This window comes from Eptatretus burgeri, chromosome 8, assembly GCF_056783735.1.
Source record: "Eptatretus burgeri isolate ZD-2024b chromosome 8, Ebu_testis_v1, whole genome shotgun sequence".
Lineage (NCBI taxonomy): Eukaryota > Metazoa > Chordata > Myxini > Myxiniformes > Myxinidae > Eptatretus > Eptatretus burgeri.
In genome coordinates, this window is record NC_140968.1 from 59050767 (window position 1) to 59071666 (window position 20900).

At 41.3% G+C, this 20900-nt stretch overlaps 1 protein-coding gene across 1 annotated transcript in view; it reads left to right on the forward strand.

Moving 5' to 3' along the window:
• The window catches only part of LOC147021823 (ATP-dependent 6-phosphofructokinase, muscle type-like), a 114507-nt gene that overhangs the window by 83203 nt on the left and 10404 nt on the right, over positions 1 to 20900 (forward strand). Inside the window, exons 19-21 of the mRNA XM_085892210.1 lie at positions 94 to 205; positions 373 to 472; positions 4788 to 4893. Of these exons, the coding sequence (XP_085748336.1) occupies positions 94 to 205; positions 373 to 472; positions 4788 to 4893 (318 nt within the window). The remainder of the gene's footprint in view (positions 1 to 93; positions 206 to 372; positions 473 to 4787; positions 4894 to 20900) is intronic.

Consider the following 20900-nt stretch of genomic DNA (forward strand, 5'->3'; position numbering starts at 1 on the left):
AGGCATTTCCTTTCTCTCCATATTTTTCTCAACAACTAAAAGTATTACGTAAATTTGTTTTGCAAAAGAATGTTTGCGTTTCTGCCTGTCCAGAAATGAGAACTGCAATTCAAACTACACAACGGAGTTCGTTTTCAACCTTTACTCTGAGGAAGGAAAGGGGGTTTTTGACTGCCGCAAAAATGTTCTTGGACACATGCAGCAAGTAAGTCATGCTATTTTTGACTCTTTCATGGTGCTACTATCCAAGGAAATTCTTATCAAAATGCTTGCAGGGAAGTAGACTCATAGAATTTTAGTGTGAGGAAGTTTGTTTGTGCTGGTTTCAATATTCGCCATTCATCGGAATCTGTGCCTTGTGTTGTGTTGTAGGGGGGTTGTCCATCACCCTTCGACAGGAATTACAGCTCCAAGCTGGGTGCCAAATCGGTACAATGGATATCGGAACAGCTGAAAAAATGTTACAGACAAGGTTTGTGTTCAAAATTCTACAAGATTAAGTTTGTGGGAAAACAGGTTGTGTGTTGTATTAACAGGTGCAAGGAAGTGTATTGTGTTCAGATTGTGGATGGTCAAAATCTTCCAACAAGGGAGTGAAAACCAAACAGAATAAAAAATAAACACGAAAGAAGAATAACATGAAAGGGGACAATAATTTCTTCTCTTTTTTTCCTTTCAAAATTATTATTGACAAAGAAGAGTTCCCGTTCTCAATGATGGGGAAAAGCAAGCAAATGTATCCATACCCAGTGACGGGAAAAGTTGAAGTTAATATATCAATTTGAATTATTACGTTGACTTTAAAAATGGTTAATTGAGTTGCACTCTTGGTTTCACTCAGAGCCAAAGCACTGAGATACTTATCCTGCCCACTGCAAAATAGTGGAGAAACATCAGGTGGTAGAGGTTCTATTTGTCTAAAAAGAGGGCCAAGTATCCTGGCTGCAAAATAAAATTTGGCATCAACATTATTCATGCCTGTTCTCACATCATTTCAAAAGTTGATTTTTATTTTTTATATGCAGCGTAGGAAGCGGTCGCCATAAACGGGAGACAGACAAACGCATGGATAGACGCCATTGTTCACAATACTGTATATAATAGATAATAATATATGAATTCAAACTTCAACACAGAAAAAGGCCATTCTTGCCATGAAGCCTACACGATGTTTGCCAAAGTATGACAGTTTTTTTTTAATGCAGACTTAAAGTCCCAGTCACACCTTGACGTTTTAGCCAGCTTATGTGGATTTTTGAAAAAAATTATCTAAAACGCTGGCACACGTCGAATACGTTATGGGTAAGTTTTGGAAACATTGAGAGCACGCTGAAAAACACTGCCATACGTCATACTACGCTGGCTTTCATCGTTGTACTTTGCGGTTGTCCTCAAATTTTTGCATGCTTGAAATTTTATGACTTATGCCAGTGTATGACTCACATGTTCCGCTACGCTGGCCATAAGTTGTAGGCACGTTATGCGATCGTCGACACATGTTACTTGTAAGTTAATCATAAGTCGAAACACGTCGAGGTAATGTTTAGCGTACCCGAAACATTTCGAACCTATGAGTAACGTCTTGTAGGCACGTTACGCGATCGTTGACACACGTCCACACACGTTACTTGTAAGTTACTCATAAGTCGAAACATGTCAAGGTAATGGTTAGCGTCAGTGTTTCAGACTCCCTGTTTTATTGTTTGTTTTTTTTCTTCAGTGTGATTGTGATGTTGACACTTCGACTTCGAGTGCGGTTATGATTTAAATCATTGAGCGGCAGCCTATTAATTATATTATATTATAACCGCACTAGAAATCGAAGTGTCAACATCACCGTCATACTGAAGAAAAAAAACCAGGGAGTCTGGAACACTGACGCTAACCATTACCTTGACGTGTTTCGACTTATGAGTAACTTACAAGTAACTTTTGTCGACGTGTGTCAACGCTCTCATATCGTGCATGCAACTTATTCCCATCGCATGTGGAACGTGTGAGGAAAACGACAAGTACGTCGTAAAATTTTTAACACGTTTAAAATTTCAAGATGTACTCCACTTACTACAACGTATGATAACGTACTTTAGCGTTCTATTCACGTATACCAAACTTACCCATACCGTATTCGACATGCACCAGCGTTTAAGACGCATTTTTCAGAGGTCGGCATATGCTGGCAAGAACGCCAAGGTGTGACTGCGATTGTGACACTTCCATTTCTCCGGCGGTTATGATTTGAATCATTGTGTGGTTGCCTTTTAATAGGCTACACCACGTGATCGTCGGCGATCCGTGCAGCGCGCTATGCATAAGTTAGATTATCGTTGGACATAGGTTGTGAAAGCCGACAACAGGCTAAGCATTCGTTGGTATAACTTATCTATAAGACAACGAAACGTTCTGTGTCCGTTACTACTATGTTATGCATGTGACCAACTCGTTATGAATACATCCGAATCTTTAAAAAAAAATACATCAAAAGTTCAGCCTAAGCCAGCGTTTTACATACATTTTGATACGTTGCCATTGCTGGCTGAAACGTCAAGGTGTGACTGGGCCTTAAGGCTTGTGGAAGAACTAGAACACTGAACTGATCAGGATGCAACAGGAAAAAAGGAACAGTAGAGGCAGAGGCAGAGGCAGAGGCAGAGGCAGAGGCAGAGGCAGAGGCAGAGGCAGAGGCAGAGGCAGACACACAACAGCGGTGTTGAAGGACAAAATAGAGGGAAGCTTAGAAAAACAATTGGGTTGTCAGGATGGATACAGTAGGAAACCTCTCCGCCACCCCCCACCCTTCCTCTCTGTCTCTCCCCCCCTCTCTCGTTTCTCGTCTCACTCTCTCACTCTCTCACTCTCTCACTCACTCTCTCACTCTCTCACTCTCTCACTTTTTCACTCTCTCACTCTCTCACTCTCTCACTTTTTCACTCTCTCACTCTCTCACTCTCTCACTCTCTCACTCTCTCACTCTCTCACTCTCTCACTCTCTCACTTTTTCACTCTCTCACTCTCTCACTTTTTCACTCTCTCACTCTCTCACTCTCTCACTCTCTCACTCTCTCACTCTCTCACTCTCTCACTCTCTCACTCTCTCACTCTCTCACTCTCCCATTCCCCCTTCGCTCCTCCTCCCCTCTTTCTCTCTCCCCTTCCCTCTCTCCACGCTCTCCACCTCTCCTATTGGCTATCCCTCCGCCTCTTCTCTCTCTCTCCCCTCCCTTTTCTCTCTTCCCTCCTCCCCCCTCTCTATATATGTCCTTATTCAATTCTTTTTAATTGTTGAGCATCAAGCAAGGAAGCAACACACCATATTTAAACTATTTCATACAACTCATTACTTTGACAGGGTTTGAAATGCCAAACTCCTCGACCAAACGTAAATGTCAGAGCAGACATATAACTCTTAACGAATTACATCGAGTCCATGGATCGTTAATTTTTTTGGACCTCTTTGAAGTTTATTATGAAACGTTATTTTTATGTCACAATACCTAATGGAGGTTTTTATTTAATTAAATGACCACCTTGCACTGCAAACTTTGTTCAAAGACTTTCAGTTTCAGCTACTGTGACAATGCTAACATGGTTTGTTCAACTTTGTGATAATCATACTCTGTTCTGCCAAAGCAGCTTCCTGAGCAAAGCTTATTCTGGGAGATTCGTCATTGCCTTCCCAGCAGTAGTTGGGGCAGGAATCTAGCCACAGTGCCGGCGATAGCTCACCTACTCTTCACGAAGGACACCGTGGGATCTTTAACATCCACCAACTAATGTCGGGATACGGGATTCCCCGTTTAACATCCATCAGAGGGACAGCACAGACACTCTTGATTCATCCAGCCTGGGAAACACTGGGATGACAGTGTGTAGCTGGGCCGAGATTTGAACCCAGGCTAAACAACTCAGAGGCAAGTGTGCTTACCTCGAGGACATCCCGTCAGCCCAAGTCGTCTCTTAATGCACTGTTAATCGTAACGTGATTCCATGTTGTATTTATATGTTTAAAATGTATCTTGTTTGGAATGATCTTCTTCTTCTAATTGAATGTTGATCTTCGCCTGTGTGTAGAGCTTTTCAAATTCAGGGCGGGAAGCAGTCACCGCAAATGGGAGACTGCGAAACATACGGGTGCACAGACAGTCACCACACTTCACATGATATCATAGATCATAGAAAAGGAGAAAATAAGCATGCAGAGACAGAGACAGAGACAGAGACAGAGACAGAGACAGAGACAGAGACAGAGACAGAGACAGAGACAGAGACAGAGACAGAGACAGAGACCTCAACATCAATTGGTTACTGAACTATTATTGGGGATTTCAATCTCAAAAGCAATTTGTAAAATAATTTTTATGAAGAAAGATACTAATAATTGGATTAAATTCCAAAGTAATCTGGCCAGATCATAATGAAAATAAAACAAAAAAGCTAATCAATGGGAGGGAGCAGGACAAACAGATTTGAGTTGATATTAGCATGTTACCACATATATTTATTTTGTATAATCGTTGGAAAAGTGGATAAAAAGGTGCAATGGGGAGTGTGTAATGAATGTGTAATGTTTAACGATAATGACAAACAATATGCACTCAATGGGTTTGTGATAATGTGTAGGTACCACATTAGGTCGACTCAAAAACATCTCGATGAACTGCTATCTTTCTCACAGCTAACTTAACATAGTCAAAAATAAAGCAAGCCAGGGACAAGGACCATTCCTTGGTTGGGTGGGTGGGGGGGGGGGACAATAATACGATCCAACTTGCTTTCTCATCCTGCAGGGCGAGTGTTTGCCAACTCGGAGGACACCGCTTGTCTCCTTGGGATGCGGCAGCGAGCCTTGGTGTTTCAGCCATTACATTCTCTCAAAGATCAGGCTGATTTCCAGTAAGTGCCAATGGATACCTCATCATTCATTTCTTTATTTCATTTAATGTCAATTCAAATGCTCTCAATTTGATCATTGTGCACTTATCTTATGTCTTTCATTGTACTGTGTACCTGTTTATCATTTTTACCATGACGAGGACTGTACTTGTTGGCGACCTCTGTTTTATACTACCTCCTTTCTAGTCTTGCATCTTCTTCTCTTTCCTTGTTCTGCCCCCCATCCAACCTCCCCTTCTCCCCCACCAGGTTTCTGCAGGGCAAATTTGTTCTAATACTGACCCACTTTTGGTGAAACTCCAAAAATCTGGGATCACTCTTCACCTCCAGTCATTTGTTTCTCTTTTCTCTTGCTTGCGGAACCAACTTCCTAATCGGTTCAATTCATTCTTCCCTCCAGAGCTTCAAGATAGCTGTTCAACTCCTCAGTTTATCCACCCCCCCCATCCATACTCATGATCTTTTTTAACCTCATTAAACCTCCTCAATCACACCCCATTCCTTTCCAAGTTGTGTTTTCTCCCCTCTCCCACACCCTCTGTTTCCTTTTGCTCCATTTCTGTTTCATCCGTGGTTTTCCCTTCCTCCTCTTGCTCTGTTTGAGTTTGGATCCAGTTTGTTCACACCATGTGGCTTCCTCCTCTCCCTTTGATCTCATTCTTATCCTTGCCCATATTCCTCCTCCCTCTATTGTGTCCCTTTCACCTGCTATTGGTGTGTTTACCCAATTTCTACTTTGTTCTTCTTCGATTATGTTCTCATCCCTTATGTTTTATAACTTTTCCACAATCCTTGACCTTGTTCACAAAATATAAATCGGTTCAGATGAAGGTGTAAGGAAATGCTTGCATGAAATTATAAAGTGTGATTTAGGAGGAGAAAGTGAGCAAGAGTGTCATAATTGGTGGGTGGGGGTAATTTGTATATGTGTGTTTGTGTTTATGTGTGTGTGAACATTTCTGTGGATGGCTCCATCAGGATGACCAGGTCTGAAGAATAAAATACTGGACACAGGCATGGATCAAGTGGGCTGCTTTAGGCCCCATTGTGAATGTACATATTATTGTGGGAAGTGTACTTTTGTGTTTTTTATTTTGAATATTCATTTCCTTGAAATTGTAGAATTTTGAATCTGTTTTTTATTGCCAAGATTTGTACGAATGAATCTTATAAAATAAAACTAAAAGAGCACTCGGTAGAGCGCATACCTCCACCATGTAATGCCTGATCCACGAGAACATATCGGGCACAATACATTTTTGAAATATCATGCTATAAAGTACTATATCGTTTTGGCCCTATCTCTCAATGATGAAGAATCACTTTAAAAATTAAATAATTCTCATATCCAGATCAGGATTCGGATCTTCAACAAAATTGAAGCAATTTGTCCTTGTGACACACCAAACCTGTCCACCAAGTTCCATCCAAATCCGTCCACAACTTTGAGATATCGTGCTTTATATCATTCTTAGCCCTATCTCTCAATGGTGAAGAATTACTTTAAAAATTCGAGTAGTCGGATCCGGATCTTCCCCAAAATCGAATCAATTCTTCCTTGTTGCACACCCAACCTGTCCATCAAGTTTCATCTGAATACGTTCACAACTTTTTGAGATATTGTGCTATATATCGTTTTCGACCCTTTCTCTCAATGGTAAAGAATCACTTCAAAAAATTGCCGTAGTCTGATCCGGATCCAGATTGTCACCAACATCTAATCAGTTCGCCCTTGTCACACACCAAACCTGTCCACAAAATTTAATCCGGATCTGTCCACCACTTTTTGAGACAACCTGGACCCAAACAGACAGACAAACAGACAGAAAGGGGTGAAAACATAACCTCCTTCACCTTTGGTGGTGGAGGAAACAAAAGATGTTGTGCAGAGCACAATACTTGCAAAATACATGAAAAAAAATTGACCTCAAAAATAATTGGTGCTTGAATTCAATGACTAAATATGCAACTCCTCTTCAAATTTCAAGTCAATCAGATGAAAATTGACAATTTTACAAAGATGGCATATGTTGACCTTTTGGCCTAGGTTGACCTCAAAAATAATTAGTGGTTGAAATCATTGACCTGATATGCAAATGCTCTTCAAATTTCAAGTCAATGGGATGAAAATTGAGAACCCTAGTAATATTACCTTAGTTGTTGACTTTTGGCCTATGTTCACCTTTGGTCCATGCTCACCTCAAAAATAATTGGCTAGTTGGATTCAGTGATGAGGAATATAAATCCTCTTCAAATTTCAAGTCAATCAGATGAAAATTGAAGATTTTAGAAATCTCAACTAAGATGTTGACCTTATGACCTTTTTGCCTCAAAAACAATAGTTTTCTTCCTTGTGAGAAACTCTACCATTTGATGAAGCTTAGTGAGGATTGGTTAAAATTTGTGACCTGTAGGCGATAAATAGACAGACAGATATACAAGCAAACAGTCAGAATAACAAAATCGACTGACCAATAGATTTGAAAAATCTTCGATTTTGCAAGTAACAAACAAACTGACAGAAAAGGGCGAAAACATAGCCTCCTTTACCTTCGGTGGCAGAGGTAATAAAAACTAGGGAGAAGTTGATGGCACGCCATTGCAAATTCCCACGCTTCCCACATAAAGCAAAGTTGAAAGTTGAAAGATGGCAAAGAGTTCCAGCAGGAATGACCCAATATCATATTTTGAGTTAAATTTTTTTTTTGCTGCTTTGACTCCAGTGACCTTAAATCCTCACCCCCGGGGTATGAACCAATAAAAGTTCCATATTTCATGTGTCCGCAAATGTTGATTGCATATTCTAAGTTTCATTTTAAAATGTTTTAAAATGTGCCCGTAATTACATTTTTTGGTATTTGACCATTTGTCCCCACCCCAGGCCCAAGTGGTGGGGTCAAAAATGATCCAGCTCTTGCACATTCTTGCCATGTGCTGATTATAAGTACCAAGTTTGGTGAATATCTGCACAACCTTTTAGGAGATAGAGGAGATAGTGTGACAGACAGAGCCGATTGCAATATTCCCCCCCCCTTTTTTAATTAAATCTTCGAGATAAGGAAGTGTAAATTCCTTAATGACAAGATTATTGTTAGTGCAGTCACGTTCTTCACAGACACTTCATGTCATGAAATTTTTTTTTTATGAACGGTTTCATCACTACCATGCTATGGGTCCCATGACGTCATGGGCGCAGGAATGCTGCTTGGCCTTATTGATAGGATACTGTTTCTCTGATGGAAGTGTATGTGCCTGTACTGCACTCACCTTTTCGTTTTTAAAAATATTGTTCAGAATACTGAAAAAAGGGACAAATGGCATCATTTGTGTAAATAAACGTGGCGATCATGTAAAATACAGGACTTTTGGTCAGCCTGAGCTTGAGCATCAATTGAGCACCATAAATTGAGGTTTCAACTCAATAAGCTCAGTACCTCTTAAAATTTGGCAGTAGGTTCAAAGCCACTAACAGTACAAGACAGCAAACGATTAAGTTGTAACAAAGAGCCAGTGTGAGCTGTCAAGCTTCATGTGGCTTCTCACTCTCATTAAAACTGCCCTAAAGTGGCAGTTTTAATGAGTGAGAAGTCACGTGACAATAATCAACAGGAACAGTGATGTCATGATATAAACAAGAATAGAAAAACAAATAATTCCAGAAAACAAATTATTCAAGTTAACAATATCTTAAATAAACATTAAAAAGAATATTTATCAAAATGAGAGGAAAAAATCTGCTGAATGAAAACTTGTTTAAAATATACAAAATATATGACATGATTTTACAAGGCTATAATAAAATAACAACAAAGATACAGAGAAGATTGCAAGTGAAAATGAAGAAATTAATGATATATGTTATTAGGTTAAGATGGTTGGGATTATTCAGGAAGTCTTGAGGACGACACGTCAAATGAGGCTAAATCTGCTTTTGTCCGGTTTGGCTGTAAAATTTGGTGTCAGTGGGCTCATAAGATTTGTTGGTTCACTGTGTGCCTTTTGACTGAGATACATATCCTTATTAATCGGATTCCTTTTCACAAACTCTCACTGAAAATGCTCGATTTAAAATAGTGATGATTTATTTGGTTTAAAAAACATCTCTCTGATCAAACGTTTCTTGTCAAACTAATTTCATGAGATGATTCAGCCTGTGCTATATGCTCTATCTAAAGCTACAAAACTTTGAGCACAGCAGCACACTTTCCTTTAGATGAGATGCAAAGCTTCCTGGCCAAACAAATAGCTGTTAGCCATTAAAGATCCCATAAAACAGCTGGCCATTTCAGCCACTCTCTCTGGTCAAATTACCTCCAACCTTAAAATCCACCCTCTTCCACTGCCCAGTGGCAATAATTAAAAGTGATGGAATGTTCAACTCCTGCTCCTGTTGACATTTTAACTGTTTTTCCTGATAGCATTTATTTGCTTTCGTTTTTTATTCCTTATTCACATTTTATTTGATGTTATCTTCTTCACACAAATTTATCTAAGTGGGTTTACTGTCTTGCAGCAGAATCACATCAAACATGTATTGAAAACACCTGGAACAATAACGTAAAGCATTTTGAACCACAGTATATTTGAAATTTATTTGTACATTATTGAAAAAAACTTTAGGAATTAGAAATATTTTGCAAACAATGAAAAATGCAAAGCTGCTTGATAATTCAATTTAAATGTTTGAATTAACTTTTGAGTCATTGATTCGAGGTACTTTTCCATTTTCTTGCTCATATTCATTGTGCACAAGTTCATATTGTACGCGTACTACATATCAACATAATCTCCATCCTCTGGATATTTTCTGCTGTTGAATGAGCTATCTTTTACAAGTTGAAAAAGTGGAGTTGTGTGTGCAGCCATTATTTTATAATACACTTCACTTCATCAGTTTGAAATAGGTGGCTCTGTTTGTCAATCATACAGATTTAAATCTTAGTCATCCAAGAATCAAAGCCTGGCTGTATTTGTGTCATGTAGAACATTTTAAAAGAATATACTATATGTATATATGTATATATATATATATATATATATATATATATATATATATATATATATATATATATATATATATATATATATATATATATGTAGACACACACACACACACACACACCAGATAATGTGCGACTCCAAACTGTGAGTGGTGAAAGCACCAGAATCGAGTCCCATACAGCCCATGCTGCATGGTAATGGAAGCAATAAGTTCCGCCTGCCATGTGGAACATGATCTCCCACTTTAACAAACACAATCTGGAGTCATCATTGGATGTGGTTGGGTGCAATGATGATAATTAATGTCGTTCTTCCAACCTGAGATGAATGCTCTGATGTCACCGCCACAACATATGTTCTGTTCTGGGCCTCAGTAAGAGCTATCTCGCAGCATTGATTACAAGGATGTAATTTCAGATACTGTCACAAGTGCATGGAGAATATAGTTACCTACCGGTTTCGCCCTTGTTCCGGCATCATCAGGGCAACATAGCAGCTTCCATACACTTATGACTGACAGTCAGGTCAGGTTAGATCTGTGACCTGCTACAGGTACCATGTAAATCTGTACTTACCTGTTCCATGGTCGGATTGTCGGCGACGAAACCATCTCCCCCACCAGGTTTTTTGGTGAGGGGGGTGTTTGGATATGGACACCCAGCAGGATTAAAAACAAAACCTGTCAAAGGGCAGAGGAGCTACTTGTGAGCCAACGGCCATCCATATCTAATGCCCAACTGCGTCTGTGGATGTCCTCCTGCAGTTGGGTTACTTTTTATTAGGAAGTTGGTGGCAGGATTTGCACTCCGGCCACCGTAAAACCCCTTCATTCCGCATAACGCAAAAAAATCTGCAAACCCACTCCGTGGGAGTACCTCCTGTGCAGCTTCCCTTCGCAGGGCAGCTCACCGGATGACGAGATTGGGGCAAAGCCTTCGGGATCTCCAATCTTTGATGATAGGAGGGAAACCATGGGGTAACATTCCTGGGTCAGATTGCGGGAGAGTGTGTTGGAGTGGTGCTGAGGTGTCATCTACCAGACGGCGGTCTCCTTGGGTTAACCTGAGGCGGTCCCTTTGGGTGGGTGCCTGGAATGTCCTATCCCTAAGAGAGAATGATCACCTGTATCTGTTATCATCTGAGCTCAAGCATTTGGACATCGGTATTGCAGCACTCTATGGGGTTCGGAGACCAGATTGCGGTGAGACAATGGTGGGTGGTTACACCTACTATTGGTCTGGTCGCTCTGATGGTTACCAGACTCAAGGAGTTGCTGTAGCTGTGTTCAATAAGCTGACCCCAATCATTATTGAGGTAACACCTGTCAATGAGTGTATTATGATAGAAAGGATTCGTCACTCCTGAGGTGTAATTTCCCTGGTCTCTGTCTATGCTCAGACTGAGGTGAGTGATCTCACCGTGAAGGATGCATTCTACGCCACGCTCGAGTCTGTGGTTAATCAGTGCCCCAGACGAGATACAATTCTAGTCTTGGGGGATTTCAATGCATCGACTGGAACTGATAGAGATGGTTTTGAGACATGTGTTGGTCCCCATGGGTCTGGAATTGTTAAATTGAATAGCACGAAGTACCTCGACTTTGCAAGAAGTCATGGACTTAGGGTTGCAGGTTCATGGTTTCAGCACCCACAAGCTCATCGCTGGAATTGGTATTCCAACGCTGGTGGTGTGGCAAAGGAGATTGACCATGTCCTCGATGATGGTTGCTGGAGGATGATCCAGAACTGCAGGGTCTAACGGAGTGCTCAGTTCGTCAATACTGACCACCGGTTTGTTGTAGCAACACAAAAGCTGCATCTTAAATCTGGGAAAATGGTACCATTCCAGGCTAGGCTGGATGTTGGCAAGCTCAAGGATGAGAGGGAAGCTGAGGAGTTTGCGAACAGGCTGAGTGGACATTTGGGGGGTCTGGGTGCTTTGGGAGGTCCTGAAGAGTTGTGGAGTGCCTTCAAGACCACCGTCCTTGATGTTGCTGGTCGATGTCTTGGAACTCACCACAGGGCAAAGAAGAATTTTATCTCTCAATGGACACTGGATACCATTGACCAGAGTCGCAGGGCCAGGCTGAATGGCAGAGCTGAGCTGTTCAGGGAGCTGAGGCATAAAAATGTACGTGCACTAAGGGTGGACATGGAGGCCTATGTGCGAGGAATCTGTGAGGGGGTAGAGCATCACCTGTGGACAGATGATTCTCATCCCGCTTACAGGGGAATTTGCGCATTGCGTTCATCCAAGCCCATCCCTCGGAGCACTCCAGTTAGAGCAGAGGGTGGTAGGCTCTTGACAGAGGAGTCTGAAGTGAAGGCCCGCTGGGCCGGTTACTTTGAGCGGTTGTACCAGGCTGATCCACCAGCTGTCGAGTTGGACGTTAAGGGTGTTACAATCCTTGTTGCTGACCCTGCAATCAACTGCGGTCCACCTTCGCTTGTGGAAACAGGGGCTGCAGTGAACCGGTTGAAACGGGGTAAAACTCCAGGGATCTGTGGCATCCATGCTGAACTTCTCAAGGCTGGTGGAAATGCTGCACTCGTGTCGTTGCATGCAGTTTTGTGCTCTGCCTGGAACACAGCCATCATCCCAACTGACTGGAAGAGGGGCCTTGTTGTTCTTCTCTGGAAAGGGAAGGATGATCGCCAAGACTGCATCAACTACCGAGGGGTGACACTGCTCTCATTGCCGGGCAAGGTGTTTGCTCAGATAATTCTTGATGGGGTTCACCATCATCTGCTTGAGCACCAGCGTCCAGAGCAGTCAGGCTTTACACCAAAGAGGTCAACGATTGACCACATCCTTGCTCTTCCGGTCCTCACCGAATGCAGACGAGAGTTTTGGCAGGGGATGCTTGCAGCCTATGTTGATCTCTGTCAAGCGTTTGATTCAGTGGATCAGGATGCTCTCTGGAGGATTCTTGGTCTTCGTGGGGTGCCACCAAATCTGATCGATCTGATGTCTGAACTCTACTCAGGTACTGAGAGTGCTGTGAAATGTGGTGGCACCATCTCTGACTTATTTCCAGTTGTTGTTGGAGTTCATCAGGGGTGTGTACTTGCCCCCACACTTTTCAGCACTTGTATGGACTAGATTCAAGGGAGGATGTCGGAGAGATCAAGCTGCGGTGCATCGTTTGGGAATGTCAAGATCTCGGACTTTGATTTCGCAGATGATGCAGTCATCTTTCCAGAGACTTTCGATATCCTTTTGGAGACCCTCGGGGTGTTGAATGAGGAGTCGGAGCCGCTGGGATTATGGGTTTCTTGGGTCAAAACTAAGATCAAGGCTTTCAATGACATCTTGGATGCTACTGTCCTGTCTGTTTCTGTTTGTGGTGAGGATGTTGAGGTCATGGAGAGATTCAATTACCTTGGCAGTGATATTCATGTCTCTGCTGGCTGTGAGTCAGAGGTCCATAGACGTCTGGGTCGGGCCTGAGGAGTCATGGATTCATAGATCATGGGGTGTGGCGCTGCCGGTACCTGTGTGGGAGTACGAAAGTCTGAGTCTTCAGGTCCTTGGTGCTTCCAGTCTTGCTCTATGGATGCGAGACTTGGACTCTGACCAAGGATCTGAGATAGAGACTTAATTCCTTTGGTACCAGGTCTCTTCGGAGAATCCTTGGCTATCACTGGTCGGATTTTGTGTCCAACGACCGATTGCTGAGAGAGACTCGGATGAGATGTGTTACCTGCATCATCCGTGAGCATCAGTTACGGCTGTATGGACATGTGGCTCGTTTTCCTGACGCTCATCCTGCTCACCAGATTCTCTCAGCGAGGGAGTCTCATGAGTGGAGGAGGCCAATGTGCCGACCACGTGCCTCATGGTTGCAGCAGGTTTACCGTTATCTCAAGGAGATGGGGATGGGCCTGGCATCTTTTTGGGGGATGGCCAGACAGAGGCCCCTGGAGTACCAGTGGAAAGTGGATGGAGCGACGCGCAGTTCTGGCACATGCTCCCATACCTGACCTGATGACTGAAAACCTTTCGGTTATATTCCAGATAATTTCCAATTCCAAACTGTGAGTCGTGAAAATGCCGGAACTGAGTCCCATACAACCCTTGCTGCATGGTGCCAGGAGCGACTTTCCTCAAATGAGGACTCGGTCAGCGAGGCACACTTGTGGCCCAGGTGTATTTTCAAATTGTGTGCATGCCTGCGTGCGTGCATATGTAGATATCAGACGCACCTCCTGACTGTTATGCTGAGCATCGTCGTGGATTATGTCTTGCATGGTAAAACCACATAATCCACACAGAGCAACCATCCATCTGCCATCCAGAAAATAAATTGTTCCTGCTAATGCAAACCATTTAACCAGAAGGCACGTGATGTGATCGGCGGGCAAATCGAAATATGTGGAGTGTGATGAGCACTCCCCAGACCCCCATTGGACACAGTTCTACAGCAAAGCATCACCTCCAACACAGCGGCGTCAGCTCGGTGACTGTCAAACAGACGAAGATTATACGGTCAACATCAGTTAAACATCAAATGGAGCCACCAATCTGGATTTTGGGCTTATTTGCTTACAGACACAATTAAAGGGAGATCCACCAGAAGATGCTCAGACCCTTTAATTGGCCTCAAAATGATAGCCGCAAACTGGCATCCTCAGTCGTTCCAAGCCACTCCTATTAAACCAGAATCGCAGCCTGCAAGGCCTTTTTCCATCACTCAATGGAGTATGGCTCTTCCTTTTGAGCTGGGGCCCCAGCATCACATCTTTCTTTCCTAAATCTTGTGGTAACTTAAGTTCTCAACATCAATGACATCTCCCATAATGAGGCTGAAGCACAAGGTTTCATGTTGCTCTCACATTCAGACAATCCAGTGGCCTATTTGTGTTTACTGTCTCTCCTTCAGTCTAGCTTTCTCTGCTCTATCAGCTCTCTGAACCTCCCCAGCTCCTCTGAGATACATGCATTCTTCCATTATTCCTCTGCTGGTCTAACTCCCAAAAGCTAGGCTTTCTGCCCACATCCACTGCTTTGTTCCTTCTTTCTTCTGTTTATGAAAAAAATGTTCTGCCTTCTGGAGATGGTTCAATTGCACTCTTCGCTCCAAAACTTCAAGCATGAAGTGCACCACCCTCATGTCATCCCCCATCCCTACCTGCAATCTTTTCTTCCCTGATTAACCCTCTTACTTGCAGGTTACCATGTTTTCTCCTCCCCCTCTTTCCTCTTTTGTTAGCTCTTATCCAACTGTGTATGTGTGTTTGTGGGTGTATGCGTCTCTCACAGTATTCAACTGTGACCCCCACTGTCACATCATTGCCTCTTTTTTTTTTAAGCATTTTCCAACTCACTTTTCATGAGCCTCGATTTTTTTTTTATACACAAAAAAATTAGTCTCTGCTTGCTCTGCACAGCCCTGGGCATGGGAGAAAATCATTGGATAACTTCTTGAATGATTGTTGGGATTAATTAATTCTTACTTTATTCCCTGCAGGGGACACAGTCAATACCACTCCAGCGAGATATCGTTTTCATTCCTCAGCAACGATTCCTTCGATTTCTTAGGATGTGATTATTGTGACAGAATTGGTAATTATGATGCCCAGTGCGAGCAACTTGTGCCATTATAATGTTGACTATGTTCTGCTTAGTCAGGACAATGTGTTACATCTTTCATGGTGCCCGCCAAGTGGAGCAAGATCCTCTTTCTTGCAATCCTTTATTTGAAGTGTATCACTTCAATGGTGATGCAAGTGATATACCATTGAGTTATTGCACATTGAATGTTGTATTTATTGATGAGTGTGGAGCACATTGGACATCTTTCAGGGTTCAGTTCACTGGATAGGAATCATTGAGGATCTGTGAATATTCACTGGATGTGTATCCCAGAGTTTGTAGGATGGGTATTTCAGTTTAAGACAGTGGTATTACAGATTTTAAGAATGGCTAAGTGATGGATGGTGTTGGGTTATGCCTGGTGTTTGCTTTATGGTTAGGGTGGCGGGCTTTGGATCCTCGGGTCCTGAGTTCAAATCCCGCTCACTGTTGAATTAATACCAGGTGGGGTTAACTCGGCCTGTCATCCTTCCCAGGTCAGCAAAATGAATGCCAGCATGCTGGTATACTGTGTCGGAATGGCGACCCATCCAGGATTGTGCCCAATAGCCAAGGAGACTGCTTAAGCAGCACCAACGCTCTGCACAGAGTATGGTCCCAATCTCCTCCTCTTCTTCAGTGATGGAGTCGGTAAAGCCTTGTTGCAATTCCCTCACTGGTGTGTGCTCGATTCCGATTGCTTTTCATCCAGTGACAATTTTAGAATATTTTCTTTTCACAAAAACCAATTCCACATTGAAAAATCAGCGAAACATCTCCCCTTTTCTGTGGCTGTGACGACCTATTCAGGATTAACTCGAGCCTTAAAAATGTTCACAACATTTTGGCAAGCACCCCTTGCTCTGTCATCACTCTTATGGGACTCCAGCATCCACCACCAATTCAGGATTTTTTTATTCTGAGCTTCTGGAACCTAAGCTGCAGTGAGATAAAGCTGAAGCTTCAGGAATTTACCAATCCCATGATGCTTTTAGGAAAACCCAACTGGCCCAATGACGACTTTTATGGAAGAGAAACTTTTCCTGCTTCATCTGGTTTAGTCTACATATATGGTTGTAGTCAATTTTTGGGGTTGACTTTTGAATGTCCTTGGGGAAACCTTGCAGTTTAAATATCTTTAAAAAAAAAAAAGTATTCCCATCACACCAAAATTAATAAAATAACGAGCTGTTAAAAATAATTATTTAATAGTGTTTAAGTTTTATGAAAAAAGCCGAATGTCAGTGGATGCAGATTCAATAAATTGAGTTTCTGTGGATAAGGAAGTCATTATTTTGTTTTCATGATTGACTGTTCTCAAGGTGATGAGGAATTAAGGAAAAGCCGCAGCTGAAGAAGTGTACTGATCTCAATCCTCATTCGGATGATTCCATTGTCTCACTGAACTATCAAAGTTTAGGATTTAGCTACTTAAAGTACATAACAACCGACTTTTTCTCAGTATCCCTCAGCTTTCTGAACATGCTTTTTTTGTAATAACCTGGTCTCCATCGAGTGATTTTTCGATTACAGATGTCACTTTAACAAAGCATTAAGCATGCCTGTGCTCCGTTCCCTTAAACTGCATGATGATGAAAACACCGGATCAAAGTATGGTCTAGCCTGCATTGTTTCTTCAGTCATTGACACAAAAGATTTATTTAAACTAAGATCCTATCATTGGAAATCAGCTGTCATCACCAAACTCTTTAAAACCTTCAAAGTCTGCAGTGAATGCAGAATGTTTTCAAAATTGCATGCAAGCAGGTATTAAGTTCAGGACTTCTGAGATTTGCTCCTCACTTACTTTGAGTCCTTGACAAACCAGATTGGCATGTAGCTAAGGTCATAGTTTACAATATCAATATCTCATTAAGAGTTTAGGCATATCACTCAATTACCAACAGATTTTTTCCCTCCCCCCAAAGGCAAAATATATATGTTGTTAGGTCATATTGTATTTCTGCCAATGCCAAGAGATGCTTTTTCTTTGTGAGAGATTTGCAACAAGCAATTTCAATTTCTGTACTTCATTGTGAAAATTAGTTTGTACTTCATTTAGTTAGTACTTCAATGTGAAAATATGAATTATTTATTCAATATTGTATCTCATTAAGTTTAATATTACGGTTATCTTAAGCTTTTCCTCATCCGAGTTTGTGACTTGGAGACTGAGATCTGTAATTGAAAAATTGTTAATTGAATTAAACTGAAAAATTGTTAATATAATCTATAAGCGATGATGGATCAAATCATAAGCAATACATTGAAATCACAACATGCATTTATGATTAATTTTTCACATCCTATTGACTTAGATATGTCCGATCCATTTATATATTTAATGACAAGCAGAGTTGAGGCCAATTTGTACTTGGAAAGGAGACTTCCATTGAATGTTGAGCTGTTTTACACTCAGGGTGGAAGAATAGCTCAGTTTTCAATTCCCGATGAGGTTGGAAAAACTAAAAACTGCCGTTTTGTTACACTACCAGCAGTGGCCGTGCTGTATCTCAAAGCAGATCGTCTTTTGGGTGAGGATGTAAAGTTGGTTTTCCCATCTGCATTTAGGATGTGAACGATAAAGATCCCATTGTCTTTGTCTTGTGTGCCATGATCCTTACAGAGCATCCATTCTACATAAACAATTTATTTGGCAATGTTTACAATCCTGGACACATCTCTACTCTGACGCAGGGACGCAGCAATTTGGAATTCGTTCAGGGTGCCAGCGACAGGATAGTTCGTGTACTCTTCACAAAAGACACTGTGGGATCTTTAACATTCATGAACCAATGCTGGCAGATGGGACATAAACTTGACAACAATATACTCATACATTGTTGTCCAGTTTCCCATCCATCCGAGGGATGACACACACATTAATGCCTTACCCTGCATGTGAAATACCAGAGTGACAGCTTATAGCTCGGCCGAGATTCGAACCCATGCAAGACAGCTCACGTGAGCGTGTTAAAGATCTCACAGTCTCTATAACAGAATTAGGTCATTGTATACCAGTACCTTTGCTAAATTCACTGCCGAGAGATGAAATGACATGTTCAATTTAGTTATAAATGATCTCCATATTAAGTTGGATTAAGTTAATAATTAAAATGCTCTTTGTGCTTGGAAGTTAAGTAAATTGATAAATAAAGTTAATGGGTTGTCAATACAGCACAAGCATGGTATAATAAATGTCTTGGTCTCCTTGTATTGTGCATAATAATAAGTTCAGAGTAAATTAAATAATTATACTCATTATCAATTTTTCCCTCACACACATTTTATTTAAAGCACCATTTGACAGCAAATGCAACTTGATAAATTATCCTGTAGCTGTGATTGAGGCATCAATATTTTGCAATTGAGGATCCCTGATTGGTTGCATCACATCCATGTGATGTAAATATGCAGATTGGCTGTAAAATCTGCACAAAGGCAATGCCTGTCTCCAGAAAAATTCCTAGGAAATTCAGAAAGCTTCATTTTGTGCTTTAATGTGCTTTTTCTTTCGCCAAATTATGTAAAACGATAATTTTTACATATTCATTTGGTCTTTTTTTTATTTGAGATTAATTTTCTTTTAAGTTCAAATGCCACAGCAGTGACATTTTGGTAGCTATTATCTATGCTTTGTTCTCTAATGGCAGTAAATTATCACATCACAATACCATTTATCTGTCTTTATGGGGAAGTTTGAAGCTGTTTCGGTGGCAAAGGAAATGAGAAGACATTTGTGTTTAAGCTGTGAACATATCCCACACACGACTCGACTCATATATTGTTGTTCCACACACTCTTTCAGTTTGTTTTATTGTTAAAGTGTACGCCTGAGTTTTGCTACTGTCAGAACTGGATCTAATTCATACTACCCTCATGGTCCAGTGGCAGCATGGCAAGATGCACTGTAAAGAAACAGTCTTTGGAGGAGATATCTGCAATTGTCTGGTCTTAAAATGTCCGATGCATCCTTTATAGCAAGACATATAACCAGAGCAAATTGTCACCAGTGAAATGGATTAACTGGTTTGCTGTATGTAGGGCCATATCCCATCAAAGGTGGTTAAATAATGGATGCCCAAACACACCAGTTGGAATATCTGTTCTCCCTAACCGAGTTGTATCACGAATGTGATTGATGGATGAGAGAGAACACTTTGGGCTGCAACGACAATTGTGAGTTGGGCGATGCAATAACAATTGAATGGAGTTGCATCATGAAGAATTGCTGGACATGATGTTCTATGAATGTGAAGATTGTAGATGAAGAAATTTAATTGTGAATGTGACACAGGCAGGCTGGACCAAACAACCTTTACCAATGTTTACAATATATTCAACATCGTGTGTGTGTGTGTGTGTGTGTGTGTGTGTGTGTGTGTGTGTGTGTGTGTGTGTGTGTGTGTGTGTGTGTGTGTGTGTGTGTGCGTGCGCGTGTGCGTGTGCGTTAGCGTGTGCGTGTGTGTGTGTGTTTGTATTTTTTTTAATTACAAGGTGATAAAGAAGAAGCCTTGCTTTGTTAACAATAAGGCAGGTGATTCTTTCTTGAATCACAAAAAAATTATCAAAGATTAAATTATCGATAATTCAAATCCCACCCATGTCCAGTAATTTATCTGAATAGGCTCTTGTTAGAATGTCGACATTCTCACTGATTTGAATGACGTCATTTCAAAGATTTTGTTTTTTTAATTGAGCTATCACTTCAACAGTGTAGTATCCCGTTTATTGTCTTGTATGAATACTGTATAATTTGGCCCTGTAATAAGTCAAACCTCTATCCTTCTGTATATGCTGCTTAACTGGAAATTGAGCTAATTAGCTATGACGAGAAGATCCTCCAGCTTTTTGCATTCACACATTCATCCGGATGATTAACCGATGCTCACTTTGTGTATTGTAGGAACGTTTTCTGTCTTTTAGATTTTGTCACAAACTGGAATATTTAAGGTTCTTCTAGGTTTCTGTCGAGATGAGATGCTGGAAGTGATAGTCTTGGTTAATGTGATATACCCAAAGCTCACAGGTAAATTTTTCAACATATATTTGTCTTTTTTTGTTGTTTGTTTCTTCCATTTATTCTGACTGCCCTTTTTCCAACTCTCTATAGTTATACATTTACCTGCTTGCTCAACTCATTAAACTCTCAATCCTCATTACGTTCTTGTAAGACTTGGGAATACGAGCAAAGACCCCGTCTGCTAATGCCCACCCTTTTATGATGTGTCAGGAGTATTTTATTACAACCTGTAGTACCAGCTTTAGTGGGGCAACTTAGCTAAATATAGCATAACAATTGTGCATTTTGTGAGGAAAGCACCAAATTTGGCACACTCGTAGCCTATCATATTATGAACAGATTTGGATATTGGGCCATCTCAAATTCAGCCGCTGATGGCTGTGGCAGCCATTTTCCACTGCCATCAAAA